General features: G+C 35.1%; 1 protein-coding gene across 1 annotated transcript in view; it reads right to left on the bottom strand.

Moving 5' to 3' along the window:
• Nucleotides 1-2,934: 2,934 nt before the first annotated feature.
• LOC115213544 (protein phosphatase 1 regulatory subunit 14B) overlaps nucleotides 2,935-18,842 on the bottom strand; it is a 201,115-nt gene continuing 185,207 nt past the window's right edge. Inside the window, exon 4 of the mRNA XM_029782577.2 lies at nucleotides 2,935-3,863. Coding sequence (XP_029638437.1) covers nucleotides 3,822-3,863 — 42 coding nt within the window. The 3' untranslated portion in view covers nucleotides 2,935-3,821. The remainder of the gene's footprint in view (nucleotides 3,864-18,842) is intronic.

Here is an 18,842-nt window from a genome sequence, read left to right on the forward strand (position 1 = left end):
ATATACACACACATTCACTCTCTCTTTCTCTCTCTCTCTCTCAGCATTTTCCAGAAAATGATGAGAAAAATAAATATTTAAAACATTAAATCAATAAACATTTTTAGGTTTCCAAAGCCAAGACAAGTTCTAGAATATAGAGATCTTTCTTTTTTTTTTTTTACATTTTTCTTATTCAGTAACTGTCACAATATTTCTTTTTTTTTTTTTTTTGATTGACTGATTGTGTTTGACTTTGATTGTTCCAGTTTTGATGTTTAAGGAACTTCATGCATACAGGAGATTAAGTTATTTTAATTACCAGTTTTATTCTTTCTTATACACAAAAATTACATAAGAAATATATATTTACAAAAATTCATAAATTTCCCATCATCTTCCTTGAATGAGAGAATTTATTCAAAACAAATCACATATCAATAATATTTTAATATGCTAAGCTTACCTCACAACCCTTCACTTCAGGTTCTACATATGTTTTACTTTATGTGAACCAATAGCAATGTGCAAGGATGTAAGCTTAAAGAACACAGTAACTGCAAGGCATTTCAATGAAACAGAAAAACGTGCTATTTTGTCAAAAATTAAATAGAATTAGCATTTTCAATATTTTTGTTTTTCAATTAATTACATAACAATTAATAATCAATGAGTTAAAATGAAAAGCAGATATTAATATCTTTTCAGATCACCAGCCAATCTTCAAAATAACACACACACACACACATTGTTGACACTTCTGTATATAGCTTTCTCTGCTTCAAGATCCACCATTCCAAAAAAGATATTTTATATATATATATATATATATATATATATTATATATATATATATATATATATATATATATATATAATATTTAGTGAACTGTTCTTTTGTTGATAGGCCCAGCAAAAACAAAAAAAGTACTCAATATATTTGAGAATTATTATTATTATTATTCATACACAGTTTTGTTGTTAGTAATAAAAAATTAAAAGTTTCATGTTATGCGTCAAATGTTATACTACTCCCAGTTAACTTAGCCTTAGTAATTGTCAATGTTGTTCCCCAAAACCAGAAAACTGGAACTAAAATGAAAAATCAGCTACATTGGAAATAAACTATAATAATAGAATAAATTGTTTATTTCCGTGCTGAGGCAATTGGCTTACCCAAATTACCTGGAAATAGAGCATTTGCCTTGTGGCATGAGCCTTTTAGCTTTTTGTCACTAACAACATAATGTGTAATTATGCATACATACATACATATATATATATATATATATATCCAGTAACGCTGCCGTAATCTCCTTTAGAGAGACTTAGTAATTTTAATATTTATATATATATATATATATATATATATATATATATATATATATATCATACACAATTTAGTTCATTCTCTTTCATATATCCAAATTTTTCCAGATTTGAATTTTTTTTTTAACCGTTACCATCAATTTAAATTCTTCAAAAATTTCTCTGAAAATAAACATAGCCAAAATGATTCTGACTATATGTAAAGGAATTTCAGTGAAAATAAATAGGAATTCTACAAAAGAGATGAGAAAACAATTCTTTGTTGAGTTTTAGAAATTAAATTACTGCATTATTTACAACTTTGATCATATTTGATCTTTTTAAACATACCTAGGATTTGATGACTTCTAGGAGGGCTGCCTCTCAAATTTCAGAAACTAATTAGCTAAGTTTACCTAAAATTAAATTTTTTCACAATCATTATATGAATAACAATAACTACTCACCAAACTTACAAATTATAATTCTCCCCACCTACAAGGTATAGAATTGCACCTTTATGAAAATTAAAAGTCAATCTTGCGAAACATATTAATAAGCAAGAAGGAAATGTTTTAATTTTTATAGTATTATTTCAAAAAATATCAATCTTAATACAAATATTATTCTTCCATTTCATCTAATATCCTACAAAAAAGTTTTGAAATAGAAGTTTACTCAATTTCTCTGTAATATATAGCACTAATTAATAACCTTACATACACACACAAACAATCATATTTGAATGAAACTTTAGAACATTCAGCAAGAATCTTCTTATTGATGCAGAATGTAAATTAGATACCCAAGATTTAAATGATTCAATAGGAGGATACTTTTACTTAGAAATCCCCAAAAGCTGTTATGAGCAAAATGAGCTCTGGTTACAAAATTGAGATTGAACAGATAAAAATGTAACTCTAAAATCTATAACATTTAAAATTTTTTCTTTTAGTTCAAATACCATCAGCAAAAAAAATGATCATTATTAATAATAATAATAATAATAATAATCAAAAATTAAAATTTTAAAGGAGACAACAGCAATTGTGAAATGCTCATGCTGTAATGCTAACAATATTAATTCTACACTGGTTTTATAAAAAGCAACTAAAAATCTTTTTTTTTTCTAAATTAGTCTTCTACAATTAAATTATAACAGCTTCATTTCCTGCCTGTTAATTACAATCTTACCCCATTTTATTTGTATAATTTACAAGTTGTGTAAGAACAAAACTGCAAGAAATGTCTAATATGTGAAGATGTTCAGGTTTTGATTTATCTTCTGAGAAGTAAAAGTATGTTTATAACTTGATTTGCTGCAAATGTGTAACATCAAGTATTGATTTACTGAATATCAATGACTCATACGATGGTTTAAAGAATAAAGATCACTCTGAAATATGAAATACTACTGAGGTGGCACACACACTCTCAAATAAAAAAAATAATAATAATTGAAGTGAAGTAATCTTTCTGAAATATTTGTCATTTTATGCAGCAGCTCTTAGTTTCGGGAAAAGATACTGAAGTAAAAAAAAAAAATATATTTAGAGAATACTTTGAAAATAGAATTTTAAAAATGATGACAATGTGAACATATGGCAAGATTGAAAAGAAAAATTAAAAAATAAATCAACTTTGCTGCTTTATTTAATGTTATTTTATTAACACTTTGAGGAAATTCATTTCTTCTTCAACATTTAAATTCATATGTGTTCTCAATAATCCACAACATTAGAACTGAGAGATCTATAAGAGCATAAGAGACAGAAGCTTAGTTACAGAATACATTTTTTCACCTCAAAATGTATGGTACATTGTTTCATATTTGTTGATTTTGTTTTTTTTTGGGGGGGGGGGGGGCAGTGGATTTGTTTTAAATATAAAGAAGTCATCAGAACATATACAAGAATTTTCTTTTTGGTATAACCTTGGTATGTTTTTGCGGGGAAGAACTACAAAATACAGTCTAATTTTAAAAAATAAAACCTAACTCTTGCTAGTGACCAAATGCTCCATCTCACCACCCTGATATACCCCCAAATACATTTACACACAAGCATATATGTAATGCATGTATTCCTTCTGTTGTCCCAATCTCCATAGAGAGATGCCTTCTTCACTCATCCACTCAGAGAAAAAGAGAGCAAGGTGTGTTAATTTCAAAGAGGTATGGATGTTATTAAAAGACAAATAAGGAAAGATAACAACTTGAAATGGGTAGTAGGAGTGGGTCACCAATTAGGGAGCTGCAACTACATCTAAGAATAATACTGCAGGGTGTCAAACTTGTTGCATATATAGCTTGTACACCATATACAAAAAGCCCCTGGAAATAAATTGGCTATACAATCCCCTACCATACACATGCCAATTTGGTATGTATATATATTATGTGTATGTGTGTATGTATGCATGTGTGTAAGCATGTGTGTACACCAAAAACTTTATTGCTGTTACCACTGGTGCTACATACACTGTTACAGGACTTCATAATCATAACTGTTACAGTGCCACTGGTAAACCACACTATTACAGTGTACTAGCTTGCTTCAATAACTGAACAACAAATTCCTGAAATGACAGAAAGAAAGAGAGAGAGAAAAATGAGAATAAATTATGATGAAGATGTTGAAAAACATGGAAGAGTTTTCAACACAGAAAATATTTTTGAAACAACTACAAAACAAATAATATTACAAAAGTAATAAATAAATAAATCTCAATTTTTCAAATGGATTTCAATTTCTGTTCAAATGAATACAGGAAATGGAAGAAAATAATTGTAAAAATATAAAATAAAATAAAAATGAAAAATCAACCCTTTTAACTCTTTTACTGCCATTTTCATAGAAACCATCCACACAATGACATTTTAACTATGTCATCAACATGTCGAAATAAATCAGTGATAAAATGCTCATCACCACCACCACCATCATCTGCACTAAGCAATATTACAATTCCAGAACTTCAGCAGAACAAAAGCATTTTCTCATATTTAACACACAGCAACGTTGTGATTTTTCAAAGTTAAACAGATGCGTTGATTTCAAAGATAAAAATTAGAATGCATGTTTAACCCAATTAACTGCAAAATTAAATTTCATAGCAATAATAAATCTCTGAACGAGGTATAAACAGTAACTGCACGACAATGTGAGGTATACTTGCCATCTCTAACTAAATTTCATAGTTATTCCAGTAATGATGTTAAATATCAACCAAAATATAAAATTGGTATTTTCTGCAAGTCATGTTGCCGCAATAAACTTGATACATCTCCAGGAGGAAGTGAGGGGGTACATTAGTGTAATGGTAGCACACTTATCGTGAATATAAAGGTGTGGGTTTGAGTCCCATGTGTACAGAAAACCCGTTTTTTCTGTCAAGCTTATTATGCCACAATATTAGACTATTTTCATTAGTAAATACACAGTGATCACTTAAAATAATAATAATAATAATGAAATTATTGTATACAGTGCTCAGGTGCACCACAACTTGTCAAAAAGTGCGTATAAAGTATATGCAGTAATGTACAAATGTCTGGAAAGCAAACAGTGTACGAGTCAGATACATGCTTGCGTGTGTATTGAGGGGAGAAAATCAGGTGTAGTGTTGGCGAATCTCAGGAAGCATGGAAGTTTTGAAGGATGCAGTGCTCCAACAACTAACAACTTGTAAGTTTTAAGCTTATAAAATATTACTATTATTATTATTTACAGAATTGCCACTTGTCACTGCTTCTCATATCATCATAGAAAACGCACATGCTTGTTTGTTTTAAAAAAAAGTCTATCGAAAATAGTTTCAAGCATAACATTCCCTCAACAAAATATAGATTGGTACACAAAACTGCATTTTGCAGTTAAGGGTAATGAAATCTTAAATGACTATATCTGCTTTCGACAGTGAAAGGGTTAACTAATAACTATATTATTTTTAATAAGCACTACATTTCTTAGTGGTTCTGCAGGATATTTATTCGTCGGAAATATCTTCTGCGTATTTGTTACCCACTTCAAAATAAAATAGATAGAATGACAATATCAAATCTTTTACTAATTTGCCATAAAAGAAATATCAATTGTTTGGATTTTTTTTTTTATCTTTTACTTGTTTCAGTCATTAGACTGCAGCCATGTTGGAGCATTGCTTTGAAGGGTTCTTATAGAACAATATTCAGACAGACATACACATGTGCATGCATACACACACACACACACTACAAGTTTGTGCAGTATCTGTCTACAAACTTTACTGACAATGCATCAACCAGCTCAGGGCTATATTAGAAGACACCTGCTCAAAGTGCCATGGAGTGAGACTGAAACCAGAAACTACATAGTCAGGAAGCAAACTTCCTAATTACGCAGCCAAGCCCTGAGTGAAATATGTGCTAATGTGAAACTACTCACAAGTTGTGTTTCCTTTCAGTTTTCTTTATTCCTTTTAAAGCAGACATAGAACTCTTTCACAAATGTGTTACTCTTTTACTCGTTTCAGTCATTTGACTGTGGCCATGCTGGAGCACCGCCTTTAGTCGAACAAATCAACTTTGTAAGTCCAGTACTTATTCTATCGGTCTCTTTTGCCGAACCGCTAAGTTACGGTGATGCAAACACACCAGCATTGGTTGTCAAGCGATGTTGGGGGTGCAAACACAGACACACACACAGTTTCCGTCTACCAAATACACTCACAAGGCTTTGGTCAGCCCGAGGCTACAGTAGAAGACACTTGCTCAAGGTGCTACGCAATGGGACTGAACCCGGAACCATGTGGTTGGTAAGCAAGCTACTTACCACACAGCCACTCCTGCGCCTACTTGAACATTTCATTTAAAAAAAAAAAATAGTTTTGCTTCTAATCAAATATCTGTATAAACAATAAATATACTATGACGGGTATCAATAGAAGAGAATAGTTAATAGCTGAGCAGGTGGTTGTTTTAGAATTTCAACTGTCTAATCTAGTGGCTTTCAAATGATGCATCAGTGTGCAACTGCTGCACAGCAGGGGAGGGTGGAATGTAGGTGCAGTGCCTTGGATTTTTAAAAATAGAATTTTAAGACTTGGAAGATCCATACAAATGCTTGAATGTCTTGGGAAATGTATTGTTCATAATTTTGTTGTGTGGTTATGAAGTTCACTTCCCAACCATGTGATTTCAAGTTCAATCCTACGGCATGGTAGTCTGGGCAAATGTCATCTACTACAGCTTCAGGTTGACCAAAGCCCTATGAAGTGGATTTGGTAGACAAACTATGTGGGAGCCTGTCGTGTTTTATATACTCTTTACTCTTTTACTTGTTTCAGTCATTTGACTGTGGCCATGCTGGAGCACCACCTTTTTAGTCGAACGAATCGACCCCAGGACTTATTCTTTGTAATCCCAGTACTTATTCTATCGGTCTTTTTTGCTGAACCTCTAAGTTACAGGAATGTAAACACACCAGCAGCAGTGGGGACAGACACACATACATATATAAATACATATATATACAACGGGCTTCTTTCAGTTACCGTCTACCAAATCCACTCACAAGGCCTTGGTCGGCCTGAGACTATAGCAGAAGACACTTGCCCAAGGTGCCACACAGTGGGACTGAACCCAGAACCATGCGGTTCATAAGCAAGCTACTTACCACACACATACACACAATGGGCTTCTTTCAGTTTTCATCTACGAAATCCATTCACAAGGCTTTGTTCATTGTATGTATGCACACATGTGAAGATATGCGGATTAGTGGTTAGGGTATTTGGCTCAATCATGTAAGGTCATGGGTTTGATACTCACATCACATTGTGTCCTTGAGCAAGACACTTTATTTCAGGTTTCTCCACTCCACTCAAATGGTAAAAATGAGTAGTGCCTGTATTTAAAAGGGCCAGCTTTGTCACATTCTGTGTCATACTGAATCTCCCTGAGAACGATATTACAGGTGTGTGCGTGTATGTTTGTGAAGTGCTTAACCAAAATGCAAATATATGGGAAACTACCACCTGTGTCATCTCTTGTGGAAGGTAGGAGAGTCCAGTTTGCTGGACATTGTTGTAGAGCTGAAAACGAGGCAATTTCTACTCTTCTCCGCTGGAAGCCATCTACTCGCGATACCAGATGGCGCACACTCTCCTACCCTGATGTAATCTCCAGGGGGATACAGGCATCAAGCAACAGGACCTCCGTAATGCTATGATGGACCATGAAGTCTGGCGTAGCATAGTAAATTCCACTGTCTCGACCATGGTCAAACAATGATGATGATGATTGTGAAGTGCTCAGCCACATGCACATTAATTTCAAGAGCAAGCTGTTCTGTAGATCAGATCAACTGGAACCCTCGTTGTCATAACCAACAGAGTGCCAGTTATATATATTATGCGTATGTGTATATATTGACATCATGTGATGGTTGTAAACAAGTGTCACCATTACACAAGCAATGTTGCCCATCACCAATCATCATCATTTAACATCCGTTTTCCATGCTAGCATGGGTTGGACGGTTCGACCGGGGTCTGGTAAGCCATGGAGGATGCACCAGGCTCTAGTCTGATTTGGCAGTGTTTCTACAGCTGGATGCCCTTCCTAACACCAACCACTCCATGAGTGTAGTGGGTGTTTTTTACATGCCACCGGCACAGGAGCCAGAGCAGGCTGGCAAACGGCCACGATCGGTTGGTGCTTTTACACGTCACCGACACGAACGCCACGTTCAAACGGTGCTTTTTATGTGTCACCGGCATGGGTGTCTTAACTACAATTTCCATTTGAATTTTTATTTTGATGTTGACGAACCTGACTCAACAGGTCTCCTCAAGAACAGCAGGTCACTCTACGATCCAAGGTTAGCACAATCTTCTAAGAAAAACATGTCTGGCTGTAGAAAACCTGTTGCAAAGAATCCTGTCTGATTTATGCAAGCATGGAAAAGTGAGCTTTAAAACAATGATTTTGACAAGTGTGATTAATAGAACAAAGTAAGCAGTAGTGTTTTTTGCATAATTATTTTTTTCTAAATTATAAAACTATAAAATCTAAAACAACAAGTTTGTTGTAACTTTTCATGAGAAGTGCATCAGTAATTTTATTTAATCTCCAGTTTGTCACAAATAAACATAATGGAGAACTACTGATCAGATCGATCAACATTGAATCAATTAATCAGCACACTCTGATCAATCAAGACCAAACCAAATGCTTGACTTTGATTTGAAATTTTGAAATATGTGAAACAAATACCACAACATAAATATCAAAGGAAAATCCTAGTTCTGGAATTACTAAGTCACAGAAAAAAAATCAATGTGATTTTGGCACTTTTAGGAGTTGGGTCTTCAATTTCATGTGAAGAATCTTGAAAGCCTCAGGAGGAAGCAGTTATTTCTATTCTATTTACATTCAAGTAACAAATCTAAAGAATCAATCAAAGAGAATGTTTATTTTTTTCCCCTGGCTTTTGATATACATTAGGTCACACTAACATTTTGGCTTATTGCTAACAGATCATTAAACAAACTTCTTGTATCATGGTTTTGTTTTAGATAAGAGCAACCTAGAATTGGCCTGTAACTCTAGCAATTATTCAGCTTACAGAAGAATTAATTAAAAAACAAAGAGAGAGCAATACAACAGAGTCAGATCATCATGTCAGGAAGAAAATGAATTAAGCACTTCTAATAATGATTAATTACATAATGATGTTGAGATGCCAACAACAATGATGATTAACCCTTAACAATGCTTCCTGCCACAAAGTTTGATTACCTCATTAGATCAATTAAGTTTTAAAATATGCTAGGTCTAAATAACCTACAGACAGCTGTGTGGTTAAGATCTTCTCTTTACAATCTTGTAGCTCAGGATTTGATCCCACAGTACATAATAAGACAAGTGTCTTCCACTGTGGTCTGGCTCTATGTCAGTTAAGACAGTGAGTGCTCCATTTCATTTGACACAACAGAACAGCCTGCTCATGAAGTTAAGTGCAAGTAGCTGAGCACTCCAGATACATGTACCTTTAACATAGGAGATTCGGTGTGACATACCGAATGTGACATGGCTGACCCTTTGACTTACAGGTACAATTCATTTTTGCCAGCTGAGTGGACTGGAACAAGGAGAAATACCATGTCTTTCTCAAAGGCACAATGTGCCACCAGGAATCAAACTCATGACCCTATGATAGTGAACCAAATACACCAGCCATTAAGCTACATGCCTTCCACCATGGCTTAGTGTCAGCCTGTGCCTTGTGAGTAGAATTAGTAGGTAGAAACTATATCAAAATGTGCCTGTGTGTTCATATTTATATTTCATATTTATATTAAATCGAAATCGATCAACATCAATGGAAATTGTAGTTGTGATACCAGTGCTGGTGGCACGTAAGAGAACCATCTGAACGTGGCCGTTGCCAGCGCCACCCCGACTGGCCTCCGTGCCGGTGACACATAAAAAGCACCATCTGATCGTGGCCGTTGCCAGCCTCGTCTGACACCTGTGTCGGTGGCACATAAAAAGCACCCACTACACTCACAGAGTGGTTGGCGTTAGGAAGGGCATCCAGCTGTAGGAACACTGCCAGACCAGACTGGGCCTGGGCAGCCTTCTGGCTTCCCAGACCCCAGTTGAACCGTCCAACCCATGCTAGCATGGAAAGTGGACGTTAAACGATGATGATGATGATGATGATGATGATTTCCTAAGTCTAATCCAGTACATCAAGTTACATCCCCTTTACTTCAAAAGAGTAACTTGTCAATTCAGTGAATATTGATGAAATGAGAACTGGAGTTGATAACATCAACTATAAACCTTAGAGGTGGTGGCCATGCATGGCCACAGTCCAATGACTGAAATTAGTAAATTACAAGTACATTTCTTTCTACTATATAAATTCCACTGCCCCTTAACAGACCAGGCCCCAGTTTTATGTAATATACTGACTTTCTTTCCATTCCATTTCCCCCAAACACTACAACTTACATCAATAATATATATTTCTTTACTACCCACAAGGGGCTAAACATAGAGGGGACAAACGAGGACAGACAAAGGGATTAAGTCGATTATATCGACCCAGTGCGAAACTGGTACTTTATCTATCGACCCCAAGAGGATGAAAGGCAAAGTCGACCTCGGCGGAATTTGAACTCAGAACGTAACGACTGACGAAATACCGCTAAGCATCTCGCCCGGTGTGCTAACGTTTCTGCCAGCTCACCGCCTTACATCAATAATATAAATTTAGTTCTGCTACAAGAGACTACTGAAAGAAAAAAACTTTTTACACATCAATTCAGTTTGGAGGTCTTTTAGCTAACTAAAACTCAACAGCTTTCTTACATTTTGCCAATTAACCAGCTTTCTCTGCAACTCATCTACATGTATAAGAAAACTAAAAGCATCATTAAAGAAGTTCTATTAATATGAGTTAAAACCAACTTTTTTTTTTGTTATGAAACCATGCTTTCAAAACTGCCATCTCCAACAACGATTGACTATTGATTAGTGCAAACATGCACAATTATCCAATACTTATTAAATAGAAATCAATACTTGAATACAACTTGAAATTTACAATCAAAGGATTAAAAACAAATTTTTTATTGGAAAAAAAATATATATTTTTCATCAGTACAATAAAATAAATATTGAACTCAGTACCAAGGCACTTAGTTCAATATTTCTTTTATTGTACTAAGGTACTTAAAGTGATGAGCATAATACTTTTAATTAGAATTATATCAATAATATACAGTTAACTTTATATTTAACCCTTCTGGTAGACTGCCCCTGGTTCTATGATTCAAACTTCCTTTCTGAAGTGATCTTAGTTAAAACCTTTCATCAACATTTCATAATGATTTATGCTCCAAACATCAGCTTAATAATGACTATTTTCCAAAATTTTTCATTACTTTCAAAATTAATTGTAACAAAGACAGTGTATTTCAACAAAAATATGATAACAAAAATTTTTTTTTAAATGATAACAGACTAGGTGAAAAGAATAAAAAAATATCTTAGTAATATTTTTTTAGATTTCATTTTCAGAATGATGCCATCTTAGAACAAATTTCTAATATTTCTATATTTGCAAATTATTAATGGAGCAGATTATTAAGAAACTAACTCATACTTATCTCATCATTGAACATACAAACTAGTAAATTAAATTAGGATAAAAGCTCAGTGTTTACACTTCATATAACCTGCAGTTGCCCTATTGAGTGCTAAGGAACGCTATAGAAATCATAGGCCAAGATGCCATCTGCACAGTTTGCAATTTTTTTCTAGTAGAATGACACTTTTGTGTAATTCTGGTTTCAAATAAAAAATATATTTTGTAGATTCTGGGTTAGATAAATGCCATAAAGACAACATTATTATTATTATTATTATTATTATTATTGGAGCTCAAACTATTTTAGAATTAAGCTTAGATTTTTACATTCTAATATCCACTTTTCCATGCTTGCATGGGTTGGACAGGGTTTACTGAGGCAGATTTTCTATGACTGGCTGCTCTTCCTGTCACCACCCCTTATGTTTCCAAACAAGGTAATATTTTTCTATGACCAAATATGTTTTTGCAATATAGTACAAATGAATGACACTGTATGACAGTGGCAATCATTTACAACTACACACAATTTTCAAGACAATGAGAAGCAAACACATGCACACACTCACACACACATATATATACAATAAGCTTCTTTCGGGTCACTGTCTACCAAATCCACTCACAAGGTTTTGGTCAGCCCAGAGCTATAGTGGAAAACACTTGCCTAAGGTACCACACAGTGGGACTGAACCCAGAACCATATGGTTGGGAAGTAATCTCCTTACTGCACTGCCACACGAAATATTTTGGTGGTCAAATATCTTACTTTTAATATTCTACTTTGACTGAATTAACTTTACATTTTTCTATTTTTGGTAGTTAAATATCTAACTTATAATATTCTACTCTGGTTGAATAAGCTTTACATTTTTTTTATTCTTAGTCTATTAAAAAGCTCTTTCTTTATCTTTCTTTAGTTGCCTATCCACTACCTTGCCATGATAGCTTCCAAGGAAGACACGCTTACATAGTTTCTGCATTGCTATCTCCAAATTTCTAGGAGAACAAATGAATGGTGTACTGGTCATCTTATTCCATAAGGTTTTAATAATGTAAGTGAAATGAAATCAAAACAACCGAGTGTCAAAACTAGGACCTGAACTCAGCTTGCAAAATGAAAGTCCATCTCCACTCGACAGTAACCCAAAAGAGTGCTTTGGTTCAAGCTCAGTAAAGAAATAAAACAACAATTACAGTTCTCAAAAAAGTGAGTTATGTCCCCTTATGATACACAGGGTAGTTCAGAAATCTTAATAGAACTTAAGGATCTTTTCGGTTTGAACAGCAGTTTTTTCTAGCGGTGTCATATGAAATTGTCACCCATAATTATGACCCTATTGCATTTCAATCTGGGTTAGGGTTAGAGGTGGGGGGAAGGGTATCTTTTTTTATTCACAAATGTAAATAAACCCAATCTGTTTCTTAAACGAGGGACATATTCATACGGCACAGAATGTTTTTTACCTCAATAGACGTATTTGATTGGTTGAAATTGCAGAAATTGAAGAAAAAAAACAACAACTATCTTACAAACTATAGAATTTTCTCAATAAAGCCAAGAGAAAAAGATGTTTTATAAACACATTCTACCAGTATACGAAGTTTAACATTTTTTAGTTACCTAGATATTATGTTAAAAACTGCTGTTCAAACCGAAAAGATCCAAACTTAAATATTATATTAAATTTTTATTGTGTTACAATTTTACTTTTGTATATTTTTGATATCCTCTATACTATATATATATGTATTATAGTAAAATGTCATTATCGAAATATGAGAATGTCCATTGTCCTCAAAATGGTATAATATAACAGTAATGCTGTTAAAGTGCCCAACCATCTCTATAATTCAAATACCTCAGGGGTCCAGGCAACTAGCAGCATGTATAGCAGGAGAGCTGATGGGCTATTTTGGAGGGCCTGAGCCATGGCAGTTGATGGTGTCTGGGTGGGACAAAGAAATAATGAATGACATGAGGAGGAGGAGGGTCAAGACAATAGTTAGGAGGCAGAAGTGAAGAGGAGCTCAACTGACCTTGGTTGTGTAACATTCATATAAACTGACCATGGACTAGCTAATATAGATGCTGAAAGACCCTTTAAATCAAATTGTATATTTACAGCTACATTATTTGATCCAACAGTCATTTTTTAAATACATAGTATATAGCATAATAAATGGATCACAAACAAGTCACTTTCTTGGTCTAAGTTTGATCATTCACAAACCATCATTGTAGCCACTCCCCACTAACATTATATAGGGAGGATAATAAACTAAACAGCTAGTCTAGTACAATCTTAAACTCTCTCTCTCTCTATCTATATATATAAAATTGTATATATAATTCAAAGCTCCAACTTTGTCCCGTTATACTACACTAATTTGACTAAATAATTACATTGAGGTTACATGTATCCATGAAACACACAACTTACTCAGCGATTTTATATGTTAATTTCACAGATAGGGATACAGGTGTCCAACCAACTGAATGTATATCATAAAGACCAATGATAAATTCACCAGCATGACTGATTATTATTGGGTCATCTGGAAAGCTTGTGCCGATTTATAGTAGCTTACCTTTCGACTTATTTTAGAACATGGTTGAGTCCATAAAATAGGATTTAACTACACCTTCATTTAGAGCACAGTTTGGCCTCGTGACTGGCACAAACTGATGGGATGGATCCAGTACCAGACAAGAATTCTAGGTTATTTTTCTTGTTCTTTTACTTAATTTTTGAGAGCATTCAAATTCATTTTTAGTATTCTCGTTTGTGAGAGCAGTTGAGTTTATTTCAGATATTCTCATTTTAAAAATCATCTCTGGCTAATCATTGAGAGGATGTTGGTGTTGCCTTGGTGGAGGTTTGCACTCTCTGAGTGCTCTTGTTATTATTATTTTTATCAAAGTGGCAAGCTGGCAGAATCAAGCTGCTTAACGGCATTTCATCTGGTTTTATGCTCTGAGTTCAAATTCCACCGAAGGTCAACTTCGCATTTCATCTATTCAGGGTTGATAAAATAAGTACCAGTTGAAAACTGAAGTCAAAGTAATCAACTTCCCCCAACTCTCAAAAAGTGCTGGTCTTTACCAAAATTAGAAATTATTATTATTATTATTATTATTATTATTACTACTACTACTACTACTACTGCTGCTGCTACTACTGCTATTATTATTATTATTATTATATGAAAGCAGAAAGTTGGCAGATTCATTAGCATGCCAGGCAAAATGCTGAGTAGTATTTCATCCAAATTCTGCTGTGGTTGACTTTACTTTTGATATTTTCGGAATCAATAAAATAAATAGCAGTTGAACACTGGAGTTGATGTAACTGACTTACCTCTCCCCCAAAATTGCTGACCTTGTGCCAAAATTTGAAACCAATATTTAGTTTCTTAACATTCAAAGTCAATAGAACCGTACCAGTCATATGCTAGGGGTTATTCAATCAACTAAATACCATCATGCAAAAATATATTTACTTTAGTGCCAAATTCCTGGCTATAACAAGTTAATGCTAACATCTTCCTTTGAACACTTTTTATAATCCTTTTATGAAAATTTACCTTCTTTAAGGGTGATCTAATTACAAAGGAAATGAGTAGAAAGCCAAAGTATAGAATTGTTGCACCTCAGTTTTTTTCAAAATATGTTGTTAGGTTGGACAAACTAGCATTTCACACACACACACACACACACACACACACACACACTACTTTTTAAACTTTAATTAAGTTCATGTCACATATATTGCCAAGACCCACTCAGTTTAAAAATTAATCTCTTATACATCATATAAAATAGACTCAACAAGACAGAACATGTTAGACAGAGGAGATATTCTGTGTGGTTTATGCAACCAGCTAGGAAAATAGCAGCTAAACTACCCTCAATATTAGAAGAAAAAAAAAAAAAAGAAAGGGGAGAAAACTTTGGATAAAGTAGTTCTGAGCATGTGTGAATAAAAGATAGGATGGCCATGACTCAGTACAAGAACACATGGTTGGGAAGTAAGTTACTCAACCACATAACCATACCTGCACCTGTGTGCATGTGTGTGTGTGCACGTGTGTGTCTGTGTGCACACATTTATGTGTGTGCATATATCTATATATACCTATTTCTTTACTACCCACAAGGGGCTAAACACAGAGGGGACAAACAAGGACAGACAAAGCGATTAAGTCGATTACATTGACCCCAGTGCGTAACTGGTACTTATTTAATCGACCCCGAAAGGATGAAAGGCAAAGTCGACCTCGGCGGAATTTGAACTCAGAACATAACGGCAGACAAAATACGGCTATGCATTTCGCTCGGCGTGCTAAAGTTTCTGCCAGCTCACCGCCTTATATCTATATATACTTAAGATCCTACACACCACCTTTATGCTAGTATGTATGCTAGTATACTTAGTAATAGTTATGTTGGCATGCGTGAGACCCTGTCAAACATTTCTCCCACATCTCATCCCTAACACCCGTTACTTCTCAATCAACCCAGCTGCTGTAATCACCAACACTCTTAATGCCCTCACACATTTACCTTTACACCCCACTTACTGCAATGCCCTTGACCAATCAATCCTATACCTTTCACCCCCGCCCACTACATGCATCTCTACCACATATCCCACCACGCCAACACACCATCCACTGTATCTTGAGATGTTCCAGCATCTCACCACTGCTTCTGTCTTCTTTCCAGCTCTCCACTTACTCAGCCCTGCATCTCTATTACAAGCCATCTAAGTTTGTTTTTCCATCACACTCTTGCCTCTCAACACCTGGCATAAAGCCATCACTCCTCCCCTTCTCATATACATTTCCCCCCTCCTCATATAGTCAAGAAGGCATTCTCTTTCTTTTCTTCTTCACCTTATTTTTCTTTCTTCTTCTTGTTCCTTCCTTTCGTCTTGGAAGATACTTGGCAACCTCAGTGGTGCAGGTGGTACAAAAACAAAGCACTCAGTACACTCAGTGAAGTGGTCGACATTAGGAAGGACGTCTAGCCACAGAATCCATGTCAACATTGACACTGAAGGTTGATGCAGCCTTACAACATGCAGGACCCAGCCAAACCATCCAACCCATGCCAGCATACAAAACAGACATAAAATGATGATGGCAATCACACACACACACACACATATATATATATACACACACACACATGTGAAATTTGACTGGTGCTGCCACCTACTGTTGCTTTCAGAAAGAAACTTTGCTCAGAAATAGAAGGGAGGGACAAATTTCTCCTAAAGTGAGAGAACTGCTCAAGGTTTATATTCTTTTTTACTTTGTTATTATGTGATATTTTTTTCTTATGAGTGATATATATATATATATATATATATCATGTGATCACATGACCGACCAGGCTATCAGGTGTTGCTACACATCGCTGGTCACAATATGCTTCGCATTGTTTTAGCCTTCATATGACACCACTCCGCTGGCTAAGCGAGCAGGCCAACAGAAGAAAGAGTGAGAGAAAGTTGTGGCAAAAGAGTACAGCAGGGATCGCCACCACCTCCTGCCGGAGCCTCGTGGAGCTTTTAGGTGTTTTCACTCAATAAACACTCATAACGCTCGGTCTGGGAATCGAAACCACGATCCTACGACCGCCAGTCTGCTGCTCTAACCACTGGGCCATTGCGCCTCCATATATATATATATATATAAAGAGAGTGACAGAAGCAATATTAATACCAAAAGGTAAAATATTCAACACTGTAAGGGTTGAGTAAGAAAACACAAATAATGCAATATTTACCAAGACAAAGCCCTCATATGGGTTTTTGGAGCTTAAAAGCACATCATAGCTTTCACCAGTGACAGACAATCACCACTACTTCACTGCCAGGACTACCAGATCATGTGATTTCAGCCTCATTTGGCCTTATCAATGGTAGATACCTCAGCACTGGAAATAGTAGTCTAAGAATCCATAAGTTAGAAACAATATGCACTCATATATTTGTGAGACTGGGTACATCTAAGTTATACAACATTATAGATCCATTTCAGCCAATTTCACAACTGAGTTTCGCACTGGATATTCAATAACTAGATAAAAGATAGCAGCACAGTTTACTTGTGATGCTGTTAGCTAATATCCAATGCAAAACTAATCATTAAGATCAGCTGAAATGGATCTACACTAATGAATATTTTAATGTGTGTGTGTGTGTGTGTGTGTGTGTTTGTGATATTACTATAGTAAAAGAATGCTGTGATGTTCATAAAAAATGTCATATAGAAAACCCAGAGTTGCAACAAATATAAGATCTGTTGAAATCGATCTACGCTTACTTATACTTTCGTGTGTGTGTATGATATTAGTATAGTAATAAATGTTGTGGTGTTCATAAAAAATGTCATATGAAAAATCCAGAGTCGCAACAAACTGAAGGTTCAGTTTCAAATAAATAAATAAATAAACTCCTCCTCCTATAGCCACTGAATAGTCATTTTCTCTTAACCCTTTAGCATTTAAACCAGCCATATATGACCCAAATATTCCACCTGTTTTATGTTAAAACTGGTCAGATTGGGTCCCACACATCTGGCCTACAATGTCATTGTAAAGAGAAGCAGTCTCATCATCAGAATCTTGAAACTACAAGATAATACCTGATTAATTCAAAACAATGTGAATAAATAGGTGCAGGAGTGGCTGTGTGGTAAGTAGCTTGCTTACGAATCACATGGTTCTGGGTACAGTCCCACTGCATGGTATCTTGGGCAAGTGTCTTCTACTATAGCCTCAGACTTACCAAAGCCTTGTGAGTGGATTTGGTAGACGGAAACTGAAAGATGTATGTATGTATGTATGTATGTATGTATGTATGCATGCATGAATGAATGAATGAATGAATGAATGTATGTGAATGTGTTTGTGTGTGTTTGTTCCCCCACCTTTGCTTGACAACTGATGCTGGTGTGTTTATGTACCCGTAACTTAGCAGTTCTGTAAAAGAGTCCGACAGAATAAGCACTTGGCTTACAAAGAATAAGTCCTGGAGTCGATTTGTTCGACTAAAGGCACTGCTCCAGTATGGCCACAGTCAAATGACTGAAACAAATAATAGAGTAAAAGAGTAAAAGATCATTACATTTGGCAGAGTTATCTGAATGCTAAAGGGTTAATGCACATACACCCCACACAGAAATTTGTCCTTGACTGAAAAGTCAACAGTGTCACACCAAATGTAACTGCTCTTTCTAGGGCACAAGGTCCATGCCAAGCAATGTAAGGGAGATGCTGCCTGTACAGCAGGTTTCCCTCCCACTTGCCATTTCTCAAAAGCAGTAGTAAAAACCAAATGCAGGCCAAACATGATGTTCCAAGAGTTGAAAACACACATGTATAGTTATTGGTGACAACAAT

This window comes from Octopus sinensis, linkage group LG6 (assembly GCF_006345805.1).
Source record: "Octopus sinensis linkage group LG6, ASM634580v1, whole genome shotgun sequence".
Taxonomy (NCBI): Eukaryota; Metazoa; Mollusca; class Cephalopoda; order Octopoda; family Octopodidae; genus Octopus; species Octopus sinensis.